The sequence below is a fragment of the Gymnodraco acuticeps genome, unplaced genomic scaffold (genome assembly GCF_902827175.1).
Source record: "Gymnodraco acuticeps unplaced genomic scaffold, fGymAcu1.1, whole genome shotgun sequence".
In the NCBI taxonomy this organism is placed as follows: domain Eukaryota; kingdom Metazoa; phylum Chordata; class Actinopteri; order Perciformes; family Bathydraconidae; genus Gymnodraco; species Gymnodraco acuticeps.
In genome coordinates, this window is record NW_022990597.1 from 133,422 (window position 1) to 148,551 (window position 15,130).

Here is a 15,130-nt window from a genome sequence, read left to right on the forward strand (position 1 = left end):
GTGCTGCTACCTGTCTGTCTGAGGGACAGTAAGGTGGGAGGTGCTGCTACCTGTCTGTCTGAAGGGACAGTAAGGTGGGAGGTGCTGCTACCTGTCTGTCTGAAGGGACAGTAAAGTGGGAGGTGCTGCTACCTGTCTGTCTGGTGACTGTAAGGTGGGAGGTGCTGCTACCTGTCTGTCTGAAGGGACAGTAAGGTGGGAGGGGCTGCTACCTGTCTGTCTGAAGGGACAGTAAAGTGGGAGGTGCTGCTACCTGTCTGTCTGAAGGGACAGTAAGGTGGGAGGTGCTGCTACCTGTCTGTCTGAAGGGACAGTAAGGTGGGAGGTGCTGCTACCTGTCTGTCTGAAGGGACAGTAAAGTGGGAGGTGCTGCTACCTGTCTGTCTGAAGGGACAGTAAAGTGGGAGGTGCTGCTACCTGTCTGTCTGATGGGACAGTAAAGTGGGAGGTGCTGCTACCTGTCTGTCTGAAGGGACAGTAAAGTGGGAGGTGCTGCTACCTGTCTGTCTGAAGGGACAGTAAAGTGGGAGGTGCTGCTACCTGTCTGTCTGAAGGGACAGTAAAGTGGGAGGTGCTGCTACCTGTCTGTCTGAAGGGACAGTAAAGTGGGAGATGCTGCTACCTGTCTGTCTGAAGGGACAGTAAAGTGGGAGGTGCTGCTACCTGTCTGTCTGAAGGGACAGTAAAGTGGGAGGTGCTGCTACCTGTCTGTCTGATGGGACAGTAAAGTGGGAGGTGCTGCTACCTGTCTGTCTGAAGGGACAGTAAAGTGGGAGGTGCTGCTACCTGTCTGTCTGAAGGGACAGTAAAGTGGGAGATGCTGCTACCTGTCTGTCTGAAGGGACAGTAAGGTGGGAGGTGCTGCTACCTGTCTGTCTGAAGGGACAGTAAGGTGGGAGGTGCTGCTACCTGTCTGTCTGAAGGGACAGTAAGGTGGGAGGTGCTGCTACCTGTCTGTCTGATGGGACTGTAAAGTGGGAGGTGCTGCTACCTGTCTGTCTGATGGGACTGTAAAGTGGGAGGTGCTGCTACCTGTCTGTCTGATGGGACTGTAAAGTGGGAGGTGCTGCTACCTGTCTGTCTGAAGGGACAGTAAGGTGGGAGATGCTGCTACCTGTCTGTCTGATGGGACTGTAAAGTGGGAGGTGCTGCTACCTGTCTGTCTGATGGGACTGTAAAGTGGGAGGTGCTGCTACCTGTCTGTCTGATGGGACTGTAAAGTGGGAGGTGCTGCTACCTGTCTGTCTGATGGGACTGTAAAGTGGGAGGTGCTGCTACCTGTCTGTCTGATGGGACAGTAAGGTGGGAGGTGCTGCTACCTGTCTGTCTGATGGGACTGTAAGGTGGGAGGTGCTGCTACCTGTCTGTCTGATGGGACAGTAAGGTGGGAGGTGCTGCTACCTGTCTGTCTGAAGGGACTGTAAAGTGGGAGGTGCTGCTACCTGTCTGTCTGAAGGGACAGTAAGGTGGGAGGTGCTGCTACCTGTCTGTCTGAAGGGACTGTAAAGTGGGAGGTGCTGCTACCTGTCTGTCTGATGGGACTGTAAGGTGGGAGGTGCTGCTACCTGTCTGTCTGAAGGGACAGTAAGGTGGGAGGTGCTGCTACCTGTCTGTCTGATGGGACTGTAAGGTGGGAGGTGCTGCTACCTGTCTGTCTGAAGGGACAGTAAGGTGGGAGGTGCTGCTACCTGTCTGTCTGAAGGGACAGTAAGGTGGGAGGTGCTGCTACCTGTCTGTCTGAAGGGACAGTAAAGTGGGAGGTGCTGCTACCTGTCTGTCTGAAGGGACTGTAAAGTGGGAGGTGCTGCTACCTGTCTGTCTGAAGGGACTGTAAAGTGGGAGGTGCTGCTACCTGTCTGTCTGAAGGGACAGTAAGGTGGGAGGTGCTGCTACCTGTCTGTCTGAAGGGACTGTAAAGTGGGAGGTGCTGCTACCTGTCTGTCTGAAGGGACAGTAAGGTGGGAGGTGCTGCTACCTGTCTGTCTGAAGGGACAGTAAAGTGGGAGGTGCTGCTACCTGTCTGTCTGGTGACTGTAAGGTGGGAGGTGCTGCTACCTGTCTGTCTGAAGGGACAGTAAAGTGGGAGGTGCTGCTACCTGTCTGTCTGAAGGGACTGTAAAGTGGGAGGTGCTGCTACCTGTCTGTCTGAAGGGACTGTAAAGTGGGAGGTGCTGCTACCTGTCTGTCTGAAGGGACAGTAAGGTGGGAGGTGCTGCTACCTGTCTGTCTGAAGGGACTGTAAAGTGGGAGGTGCTGCTACCTGTCTGTCTGAAGGGACAGTAAAGTGGGAGGTGCTGCTACCTGTCTGTCTGAAGGGACTGCCGATGTCCGCACCGCTGTGCAGGAGACGTGGAGGGAGGGTGGAGAGAGCTACGGAACTTCACAGTCTAATCTCCCGACCTGATATTTTAATTTTGTATTCAATCAATATATTTTTGGAAAGGGAAACTGTGCGCTGTAACCCCTAACCCTAACAGCAGTAGATATATATTCATTTATAAAAATAAAAAAAGGGGGAAAAAAGGGCACTTTCTCTGGAGGAGGAAAAAGGGCAGGGGCTCAAGCCCACTTTGATGTGTGCACGTGCCTGCTGACATGTAGATTAGTATTGCATAAACTAGCATAAGGATGAAGAAGAAAAATACATACTTTATTAATCCCACAAGGGAAAATTCAGTTATACGATGTTAGTAAATAATACACAATCAAAAACATACACCTGCATCTTTACAGGTATGTGTCAGAGCTAAGAGGCTGCCATGTGTTTGCACCTGGAAGTAGTTCAGGATCCGTCTTTCTTTCGGCACGGACAAGGACTCGAACCAGGGACTCGAACCAGGGACTGAGCTGCGGCTGCCCCTAATACAATTGAAGAAGTAAGTCCTTTTGTCATCACTTGTTTGTTTGCAACATACAATATAAACAAAAGACTCTGCAGCTACAGATAGCAGAACATTAAAATACTTAATCTTTACTGCAACTTCTTTAAATAGTTATAATATAACATCTTTTGTAAAATCTTGATCAGAACAGTAACTAAACTCGACATAGGAAATGTGGTGTGATAAAAAGTAATATAATTGTCTCTGAAAGTAATAAAGTAAAAGTACTTTTTCCTCAGTATATATGGGACTCAAATATATGTTCACATATGTTCATGTAATTCATTTATTATTTTAACAGTTACTTACCTGCATATATCTTTAATTGTATTAATCTTGTACTGTCCTGTTTTTCAATCTCACTCTTAATGCTTAAAAGGTCAATCTTATCTTATACTTTCCTATCTTATCTGAGCTGAATACAGTATAGCACAGGATGATTGAGTTGAGTGACTTTAATTTCAGAACTCTGAGGAAAAAAATCCAGAATCAGGGTTTTTCACATTCCCCATGTTTTGTTCTCAAGTGGCCCTAATCCTCTTCCGTACAACATCTTTTACTAACCTATTAACTGTTTGCACAAGAGGGTTTTTTAATAAACCCCGTCAGAGTGATCCCTCTCGCTGTGTTTGTCCTCTCTCTGCAGCTACAGGTTGCTCACCTGTGTCTGCAGGAGCGCTCACTGCCAAAGCGCGCTCACAGCAGCGGTTACGCGCAGCCATTCCAACACATCACATTCCCGGCGGTGCGTCGGAACGAAGCGCAAGCGACGACAACCCCGATGAATATTAACCGTTAAAAACCGTTTGGAAACTAACCGACGTCCACGCGGGTGTTTGCACCGAACACTAACGGCTGAATAGAAGAACCGTTGGTGTGAAAGTGCAGCTGTTAACGCCACGTCGACTAAAACAAACAAACTCTGACAGGTGTTTCTCTTTTTTCTCGGAGTTCCCCACCATGCTGGACCCGTCCTCCAGCGAAGACACGGGCGGGGAGTCCGACCCAGAAGTTGTGCAGGAGGCTCCCAGGAAACATGCACCTTCTTCGGGGGGGAAACGTGGAAACAACCGGAGAACCCCCCCCGCGCCTGGAGCTGCTGTCCCCGGGAAAGGTGCTCCGAAAGACTGCAACGATACAGGTGAAGAGGAGGAGGAGGAGGAGAGGAAGGAGAGGGAGAGGATCCAGAAGGAGGAAGAGGAGAGGAAGACTAAAGTGCAGATTTATGTGTTTGTCCTCCGGTGCATTGCATACCCCTTCAACGCCAAGCAGCCCACAGACATGGCCCGGCGGCAGCAGAAGGTGAGAGAAACACCTGTTTGCTTTCAAGAGACCAACAATATATTTAATTTGATATAAAACAGCACGTCATCTCTATATTTCAGAAACATGTCCTAATGCTTCAGGATTCCTATGCGCAATGTACAATATTTAGGGTCGAAGCTCCTTTTAGAAATGAGTCAATTTAAAGCATATTCTCCCACCTGACACAATATTTCCAACAAACAACTACACTTTTAATATGTTTACAATCATATGCACCTACTTATCAATTCGGCATATATTACATCCTCCATGAATTGTTTAATTTGAGCAAAATAGCTCCTTTTCTCTTTGATTCTCCTGTTGCTTCCACGCTGTTTCCGTATCACAACACTCCTTTGAGAGCGACCAGCACCATCGTGAACCAGCTGTTCAATTAGATATATCTCCTAAAAAAACAAACCGCTATGTTTTTGTAGAAGTTAATGCCGAATTGAACAATCTACTGGACTTGTTGAATGTCATGTGTTTCTACAGTTGTGCTGTGTATATCTTCTTGGTTCGGGTCACGTCTACCTTAAATTGAGTGAAATCCGAAAGGAATCTGGCATAGTGGTGAAGAGGGGGAATCAGGGGTATCTAGGTTGTTAAACCAATACTTTATGCAGTTCTTTTTTAATTGCCTTGAACAATAACATTGTAATGAACCCACCACCCTGTAACATTACACATTAAACAATGCTATCGATCTGCAGCTTCCATCCCATTGGGTAAAACCCCTCATCAGCCTTAAAACGGACTTCTTCTTAAAGTCTGCTTTGTTTGTGCTTACCTTAAACTCAGTATAATCCATGCTACACGCCTTTCTTAAATGCAAACAAAATCTCCTTAAAACTGACAGGAATATCTTAAAAGTCCTCTTAACCTTTAATGTTGGTTAAAATCTCTGCACACTACACATAGGTAGAGCTGCTTAAAAAAGCTTTATGTTCAGTTATTCATTTATTTCCGGATTGCATGCATTGGATATCAGGATGCATTGAATCCCGGTCCTTGGCTGCACTTCATTCAAGGACCGTCAGCTGATTAAGTGAAAGCCCCCCCCCCCTCAGATGAATGCATCTTGCTGTGGTGCTGGAGGGCAGCCTGGACCTGCGAGTTCTCACTCAATAAAACAAGCGCGGGATGCCAGTTCTGACTCCATGTTCCCACTGGGGAGCCTGGTAATGAGCGTCTCGTGGTGTTTGATTTCAATAAGCAGAGACGAGGTGTTTCCATCCAGAGAGGGATGAATCTGCTCCGACAGAAGGCAGACGTGGGAGTTTATTTGTGCAAGTTCAGAATATTAAACCCGTGTCACATTAATAAGACAGAAACTTGAGATCCAACACGAGGAAATCTGAGAGCATTTCCTCTCCAAGTGGTGCTGGAAGTCCTGCTTCTCCCGGCGCTGATTCATAAATACAGTGTGAAGTCTTTAGGAAAACGTGGCGATCGATTTGTTGTCTCGCAGAGGAAGTGGATTTCCTCGTGTTAGTAGTACTCCCCTGGTGCGAGGTGAGAGGCGTGTCTGTGTGTCTGTGTGTTGCTGGTTTGAATCCCTGGACTCCTGCCCAGCTCTGGATCTCTGCAGGACGGAAAAATCAATAAAACTCTCTGCAGGCAGGGGGGGGGGGGGGTTATCCAAGTGAAGTCTGACAGGAAGCAGATCTGAGAACAGCCATTGTTTTGTTTTTATCAGAATGTCCTCACAACAATGGTCTGTACTGTTTGGCTTACACCATCACTTCCTGCTGTGCGTTACCATTGTTATGTACATCTTTTCTTTTAGTCGATTGACGTTAATCTCCAACAATTTCACATAATCCCGCCTTATCTTTTTTATCTTACATAAACATTGTGTACTTTCTCCTGCACTATACCTTTGTTTCACTTGCACCATTTCTTATTGCACTATATATTACTTCCTTACTTCTTTTGCCTTACGCTGATTGTACTTAGCACTGTTTGAGACGCATGGCACTTCAGATTTTCCTTGACAACCACCAAGATGTAGCTACTGTTCATAGGACAGTAAAACCTCTTCTTCCTGATATACTGTAATGTCAAGAAACTGCATTCAACCACTTAAATGTGGATATTTCCTGCTTTTATCTCTGTTTTTATATCAAATCAAAGTCAATATCTTTAGGTTTTGGACGGAAAAAACTTGGAGTTATAGAAACTAGGATGGACGCTTATTTTCTGACAATATTAGACTAACATCGAACCGATTTATATATAGAATAATCAGTACATTAGTTCATAATGAAAGTAGTCATTAGTAGCAGCGCTTGTGCCTTTCATTTATACCCTTGCCACACGAGGACGATAACGGACCGCAATCGTTATCAAAAAAGTCTTCCGTCCACACGCAAGAGGCACCAGAAACGTTTCCGTCCACACGAGACCGCTCGAAACGCTGTAGTACATATGCCAGGCCTGTAAGTGGCGCTGTAGTCCTGCCACAAAAGCAGCGAAGAAGACTTCCCGTGCCTGGTTGCCATGGTTGCCCTTCTGTTTATTCTCCACTGTGGACGCTCTAGCTCTTTCTCCCTCCCCGAGGCAAGCGTGTGCTCCTGCTATAATTCTCTCCGTTAGTCCACCAGCAGATGACAAACACCCACCTCTCCGCCTCTTCCAATGGACGAGGGAACCGTGCGGCAGAGTTTCAGTTCGATTTTTTCAACATGTCCGTTAAAGTTTAAATCTTCCGGACAAAATTAGAAAAGTGCCGGTCAAAGGTCTTCTTTGTTATTTATTGAGCTTTAAAACAAATGAATAACGACTCTATATAATCATATAAGAATAAAACACGGAGCCTCTCTTTTCCTCCCCCTCTTCTGAGAGCCCAGCAGCTGATCTCTGAGCAGGAGAGGCGGGGCTATTGCTTCATCGTTATCAGGACATGATCGTATAGGCGTAAACACGGAGCAGTTTGCCCCCCCAGAGCGTTTCGTTTGCAGATCTACCCACCTAGGGACCCGTTATCGTTATCTGCGTTTCCGTATCGGCGTCGTGTGGCCGAACGTCTATCTGATAGAGAACTGTAGCAGATACGACCGTTTTCGTCCTTGTGTGGCTGGGGCATCAGAAACCTGAAGTGTTGCCGATGACGTCCACTGTTACGTAACGTTACCTCAGAGTTAATCCATATACTCAGGAGTGTCCAAATCAGGTTTTTTGCACCTGCATCCCGTTCAAACTCCACTAAAACTAAGTGTTGTTATTTTCCATTGCACGCTCAAACTGACATATAACCGTTTTCTCTGCTCGTTTGACAAGCTGCTGCTGTTCTACGTTGATGCTTTAAAGCTAATTGGAAGCTATATTGATCAGTTAGCTGAAACCTGCAGTTCCATGCAAATGCATCACCAACTGTTATGGCTGCACGATTTGAAAAATGGACCCTGAGTGAAACATCATTCAAAGGATCATGGTGTCATATGATTTCTGTACCAAACACAGATTTGTAAGAAGTCTTTAGAACACTGTCAACGGGCCGGGACTTCTTTCATTCAGATGTTTGGCCTTTACCACATATTGCGCTTGGTGCGATTTGGATAATTTCGCTAGCATTTGGATCGATTGCAACCCTTTGTGCTGAAAAAAGACAAAGATGTAGTGTTGTGCAGGAGCGTAGAGCGATGCTGGAAATGTTTCCCTTACCTCCTGTCTGAAGTGATTGAAGACTAATAATAGTTCTGGCGGAAAACGTTTTCTCCGTCTGGATCCCGTCAGTTCCTGCTGGCCGCCGTGCCTCTGGAGGCGGAGGTAATGATGCAGCCGGTGCTTAGCGGCGGCCCACGCTCAGACTCCATGATGCTCTCAACCCCCAGAACACACTTTAATGATGACATGGGTGCTGTTACTTGTGGAAAGAAACACACCAATGCTCCATACATGACTGCATGTGGGGGGAAAGGACACATATGCTACGATGACTTTGTTTCTCTTTTGAAATCAACTTTAGAAATCACATGTCCTGTTTAGGTGAATTCACATTTTCCTTTACTTTAAAACAACCATAACAATTTCAACTCAAAGGTCCATTTATAACTAATCTAAATTGTTCAATTAAAAGTTGAAGCCACTTTGATAAAAATACTTCTAGTTGCAACCCCCCCCCCCTGAAACGCCCCATTGGACTCCTTTGTTTACTTCAGGAACATAATGACATCCCTATGGAACATTCACGCTTCTACTGGCTAGCGCTAAAACATTTATACGTTTATAGGTTAAGGGGCGGGACATCTCTAAGCGGTTGACCAATCACAACAGAGCCGGCCAGCTAACCAATCAGAGCATTTAGCACTAGTCCATATTACGAATTGTGAACTCCTACAAGTCTCATTAAATCTGGCCAATAGTTTTTCTTAATCTTTCTGAAAAACAAACAAAGCACCCAAAGTCCCCAACTGAAAACCAGCATCGGTAGCAAAGGTAATATTTATTAAATCTATCTATTGAAGTAAAATGATCTGCACTGCTCTCGAGTTTCCATCATTTTGAGGCATGCTTTGCCAACTGTGAAAGCCATGTGGCCAAAGGTTTATTATTTATTGATTACTTTCCTCTTCAGTCAGAAATCCATTTACTTCCCGGTTTACATATTGAAACATTAACAGCTTGTCTGCGCTTTGAGTAACACCGCTATTAGGAATGCACGATATTGGTTTTTTGAAACCGATACCGATACTGATAACTTCCTGCTTCTCAAGACCGATACCGATAACCGATAATAATATAATATATATATATATATATATATATATATTAAATGTACCTGTTATTTTTTGCACACCTGGTGTGCCTGGGGTCGTCTCTGGCAAACTTCTTGCCTTTTTCAAAAGCCTCGTCGATAGGTAAAAGTCCCGGTGCCTTTGCAGCTGGCTTTGGATTCGCCGCTAGTTTAGCAGCGCAGGCGTCTTCGTACGCTTCGTATGCTTACAGTCACCTGAAACATCGCCACCGTAGCGACGGCGATGTTTCAGGTGACTAATCAGGTTGGAAGTATTATAGCTCGTTGCCTTTTTCCCTCCTCGTGGAACTTCTGCATTTGTTAATACAAATAGCAAGCGAACTATCTAACTCTGAAACTTTGAAATAGTCCCATACTACCGGTGACATGTTTCTTTACTGTCCTGGCTTCACTGCCGCACACCATTTACGTCACAGCCAGGCATGAGTTAGGGAGCGCTGGATTTGTGAAAAACTCCCCTCTTCCTAAACCACTAATACCACAGTACTGGCAAAACGGGAGGAGCCGAGTGAAAAACAAGCGCCCCTCATCCCAATCCACCCCACGTATGTTTTCTTTTTTTTTTACCCAAAAAATATATTGTATATTATCGGGGCTATTAATACTTTTATCGGGTTTATCGGGATGACGTCATAATTCCTAATATCGGACCGATAATTATCGGCCCGATAATTATCGTGCACCACTAACCGATATGCACCAGACTGACCGTAAACCCTGACACCTTTTGGGAGGAAGTTTAGTCGAGAAGCTGAAGCAGAGAAACCAGCCGTGCAACATCTGCTCTTTCCTTGTTGACACAGTGAGAATGTTCAGCGTGAGTTTAACAGATCTTCTTTGCTCTTTGTGAACAAAAAGAGCTCTTTATAGTCTCTCATGCTCAGCTCTTGTCTGACATTATTGAAAGTCTTTGAGTTGTTGAAGATCAATGAAGTGATGAATGGTGTAAATTATTCTCTCTCAAAGGGATTGATGTTTTGTGAACGTGTCTGTATTGATTCAACGCGGTGAGAATCAGACGAGAGGAAGGAAGCGGTCCAGGTTTCACCTCAAGGCCGTCTAGTTAACACGAAGGATGTTTATTTCCCAGAGAGCCTCTCCGGTTCATCCCTGATTCTGATAAATAATTAACATTTCAAGTTGAATCAGCAGACTGCCTCCACGACACTGACTGGTGCATGACTCCGAATAACCACATGATGAGAGGAGGGGTCAATAGTAACCTTGTTTTCTTTATTCTCTTTCCCTTGTTATTGTAAATGGCACAAAGGTACCCCGGGCCAATCTAGGTCAAATTCCTTTACAACACGCAACATGTTGGAGCGTTTGAATCCTAGGCCTTCACTGTGTTGATTCTCAATCTGAGGATCTTGATTAAAGCCCTGTATGCAATTATTTCCCTGAGTTCCAGCGCCTTCTTTCAATAGTTGTTCCAATGATAAGAGAGATTATAACTGTATGCAGCTGTCTTGAGACAAAGCGCTGCATCCAGGATCTTTGTTATTAGAGCTGCCATCTTTGTGTATCCGCTCCAAGCGTTTAGTTGAAGACGCCTCATCTTTTTGGTAGTGACGCTGCTGTAGAACATGGCAGCGAAGCTTGCTTAGCCTGTGTCTCTTTCCTGATCTTAATGTCGGACAGACACTATATTAAAAAAAAGCTAATTTGTTGGAGTAGATCGGCCTGATGGACCCGGAGTGTTTTTACTGGTCAGTGTTGAACTTGTATAACCTACCATACGTCGATCATCGGATCCAAATATGGTCATTTCCTTTATCAGCAACCAATCGTGAAAGTACAAAGGGGTCTTAAACAAAAAACGAAATCTCATTGGCTGGTGTCAATTTCGTTCAGATGCGTCACATGGTGTGCTAAAACACTTCCTGGTTTAGTTTTCCGCTGGAAATTTAAATCTAAAAATGGCAAAAGAACAGCGAAATAAACGTTCACATAGAAGACGACAACAATTGTCACTTGTACGAAGCAAGGTTATACAAAACACAAATGACCCCGAACATGAAATACCTTCACAGAGTGCGTCGAGGCGCAAGCTGTCATCCAAAGAACAGGAGGTTTGAGTTTTTGTTGATAATGTCGAGTTTGTATCTTCCAGTGTTGAGGTGGGCACCGTTAGATTCTGTGTCTCCTTGCGATCATAAACGATGTGTTGGATGTGCAGCTAGGATAAGTAATAAGGGAGCTAGGAGTGATTATCGGTGCAGTAATAGGTTACTATTTTTCGCTCGCTCCCGTTATATGTATATAAAATATTCATAGTTTATTAAATATTAAGGTTCCTTAGACGTTGTTTCCTGCAAATGACGCGATTTCGGCCCCGGAACCGGGTCCGTGGGGTTTAAGAGGTGGTCGTTTTCTCAAAATGAGTTTCTCATATTCTGAGTGGGAAATGTCGACTTCAGTTGCACTTACATTCACCAAACCTTCCAGTTTTATTCCTAACAATATTATGAAGGTTTTTACTGAAGGGTTTGTTTATATATCATTCATAGCCTGAATTGTATAACATGTTATACCTAAAAACATGGCGAAAATGGATATTTTAGGGCTGTTGACAGTATTTTCTGATTTATGGAGTGATAGAAAGAGATATCCAAAATCCCTTCTGTAAAAACTTTAGATTTTAATATGACTACAAAATGAAATAAGAATTTTGAACCTGGCTTTATCCAAAGTTCAGATTTGTGTTCCTGAAATGTATTTAATGAGAGTATGGACCATTTGCATATTTAAACATGCTATTTCAAAAACCAATTGTCTTAATGTAAGTCATTAACTGGAGAAATGTCTTGCTGATATCTTTAAGTAAAACAAATGACCCTATTCACCTGTTGTGTCTCGCATTAAGAGCAAAAGGGACATGCTAGTGCATCAACCAATGGAGAGTTAGTGTACACGTTGGGATGAGGCTCCTTTCTGAGCCCTCTTTTCTATTGTTTACATTGAGGACTGAGCACATGCCCTTGCTTGTGGCCGCCATGAGAAAAAGCGCTGCAATCAGCTTCTTCTTCAGATGTTTTTTTGCGGTTGCCCGAGAGCTGCAGTTGAAAATATCTCAAGTTTGCAGAAAAGTGCTGGTGACTTCGCTGTAGAGAGAAGCACTGGGGGCGCTTTCTTCTCGATGAAACGCTGGCATGAGGGCTTTCTCCAGCACTCTTCTGCCAGAAAAAGACGCCCTCAGATCTTTACCCCCAGAATCCTGAGCAGAGTCTGGTTGTCAGGTAGAGCCTGAAGCTACGGAGGGTTAACCACCGCTCTGCCTCTCACATCAGCTCTGAGACTTCTGAACTCTTCCTGCTCACAGTCTGTCATTTCAGTCTTCTTCAATATCTTCCTCATCATTTGAACCGAAGGAGGGAAACCTTTATGCTGTGTTACTGCCTCGCATATCTCAGCAGAATACTCACCGAGGCTTTTCAAATGTAAAATGTAGCAAAGGTGGAAGCTGGATACAGAGTCCATTGTGACGTAATGAAAATGAGAGAATCTCTGTGTGTCCTGACATTGAGAGGGAACTGCCACCTGTTGTTTCCTCGCCTCCTCCTCCAGTCTTCCCCCGGTGTTTCTGTTTTTGTCTCGTTTCCAAGCGCCTGGCAAACGGAGCAGGGAAACTGCAGAAACCCCTCCTGATGGAGTCCCACGCATCCCTCCACCCTCCTGCACACATCTAATCCCCTGGCAGCTGTTTATTTCACAAACAAGATAAACGCCATCGCTGCAAGAAGCCTCTTCAGCTGTTTGTTTTCTGCGGGCGAGATTTTTGGCCACAAATCAGCTGGAGGCGACTTCCGTCCTCTTTTGTCATCCCTCCTTCTCTGTCAGTTTCCCTGAGCTCTTTAATGGTTATGCAACCCCTCCTCCTCCTCCTCCTCCTCCTCCTCCTCCTCCTCCTCCTCCTCCTCCTCCTCCTCCTCCTCCTCCTCCTCCTCCTCCTCCTCCTCTCTGAAGTGAAAGGATGTCTCAGCAGGACTCAGATCAGGGAGCTCCATGAAGAGCATCAGACAGCGAGGCCCCGGGGCCAAAGACGGTCCTGACTCAAACTCTCAGCATGCAGTCAGCAGAACATTACAGTACCATGAGAGCAACACTTCTTCCACAAGCAGTACTGTAGCACGGCTACAGGATGCATGTGTGTGAGAATACACACTCAGTTTGCTGAGAAATAAACCAACAGTTTCATCACCTAATGAGATAATGGAACAACTCTCAATACGTTAAAAGATTCACTTTGTGCTGTTTCTACTCGGGCTGTCAATGTGATTCACCTGGAGACCTTATCGCATTCAATATCAATTATGCTTTTTTTTAAAACACATTACCACGTTTGACTTCATCCGGTCATTTCAGCACAGATTTATTTTTCCATGAATTGCATTGCAGTGAAAATGCAAAGAAAGTAGAGGAATCGGCATAAACTCAGATCACTGGACATCGGTAAGCAAACGTAGCTACCTCGCTGTAACGGAACAACTGAACTCATTGGCTTCAGGTGCGGTGAAGCCTGAGGAAAGGCATTTTGCTGAACCATGCCCCAGTAGTGGGAGACCGTGGACAGGGTCTCCACTGTAGGAACAGATAGTGCTTGTAGTATGATAGCAGCAGAGATAATATGCCCTGAGTCGCACACATTATACGGAGGGCAATCACAGTACGAACACTACCATTTGAGCATATATCCTGTGTCGCGCACATTATACGGAGGGCAATCACAACGGCTCTCCATGACAGCTGCTTTGTCGATGCTTTGGCTAAGAGTCAGAAAATTGTCGGGCTTCATAATAAAAGAAATACAGTTAAAATAAAGTGAAATAAACCTCAGATTTCTCTTACCAGTTACTTCCTCAAAGATATCTACTGAACACACAGAAGGCACAAAATAACTTTCAGTATAATAAAGTCCAAGACCACAAGTACCACTGACTACACAGCGGATGCACCTCCTGTCGTAAAAGTGTGTACTTGTGTCTACCTGGAGGAAGATGGAGGAAACGGCTTGGTTGGTTTAATTTCTTCATGCCCGTTTCCTTTTTCTTCATGCAGACGAGGTGAGGAGGTGAGGAGACCAGAATTGTCTTTAGTCCTAGGTTCATTAGTTTTCGAATGACATATTTTGTATTTTAATCAGAATGTCTTTTGTGCTGTTGCTGCTGTTAATGTACACATTCCTTCAGAGGAAAAGGGAGAACAAGATTAAAAAAGCAAGAGGTAATTTGCATGAACCAGTTAGTGTATCTGTCACTCATGATTTTACACATGCATCTAAACGTAGTCCTTATAATTGCTGTTCAGTACAGCGGCTCGTGGGTGTAACGGTCTCAAACTCTGTCTGCTGTGCCGCTGCAGAGAACTCATTACAATTGCAGCACCTTTATTCTCCTTGTCCACGTGGTCTGAGTCCAGAAACAACAGTGTGTTCTGAAGTTCAGTTTATTTTCTGCTGCAGGTTTGAAGCCCCTCTGAACACTTTCATACTGCTGATGGACTTCTTAGTGCGACTGTTCTGTTCTGAGATAACAGTGGCTTTATGAAGACTGATGTCATTGAGTCCTTATTCAGTCAAATGCTCCATAAAGAACTGTTTTAATCAAATGTGTTCAGTTCAACCTTTCCTTGTTAATGCAACAACATTGTCTTTTTAAAACTGTTTGGATGACGAATACCGGTACTTTTTTGTTCTCTGGTCTGGAACTTCTCCCAATGTGTCCACCCACAGAAGCGACGCATAACGCAGCCCATATCCTCCTCACTGCAGTGTTTCCCACAGATCTGAAATATACTTGGGCGGGTGGTGGCAGCGGGTCCATTTCCATATGTTCATGTGTGGGTAGTAGATTTAAACTATAGGGCTATCATTATGGGCCCTGCCTGTACCTGTTCGCTCTGCCATCGCGTGAAGGGTCTGCTAACAAGCGACCAACAGAAAGGTTAATGTTAATGTTGTTGCATGTCACCTCAACACCCCCCCCACCCCAAGTATATTTCAGATCTGTGGGAAACACTGGCAGTTAATGGGACAGCACCAGAGGCGTTCCCATACACACAGGCGTTGGAGCTGTTCTTCATGAAATCCCAGAAGGATGAAGTGCTCTGACAAACAGTGCCATCTTTGCGCAAAATGATTATACCGGAATGAAAAGTCAATACACCGATTACAGGGACATTCTCC

At 44.9% G+C, this 15,130-nt stretch overlaps 1 protein-coding gene across 1 annotated transcript in view; it reads left to right on the plus strand.

Annotated features, from left to right (window-relative positions):
* Nucleotides 1-3,539: 3,539 nt before the first annotated feature.
* LOC117554476 (calcium-dependent secretion activator 1-like) overlaps nucleotides 3,540-15,130 on the plus strand; it is a 57,521-nt gene continuing 45,930 nt past the window's right edge. Inside the window, exon 1 of the mRNA XM_034228927.1 lies at nucleotides 3,540-4,184. Coding sequence (XP_034084818.1) covers nucleotides 3,843-4,184 — 342 coding nt within the window. The 5' untranslated portion in view covers nucleotides 3,540-3,842. The remainder of the gene's footprint in view (nucleotides 4,185-15,130) is intronic.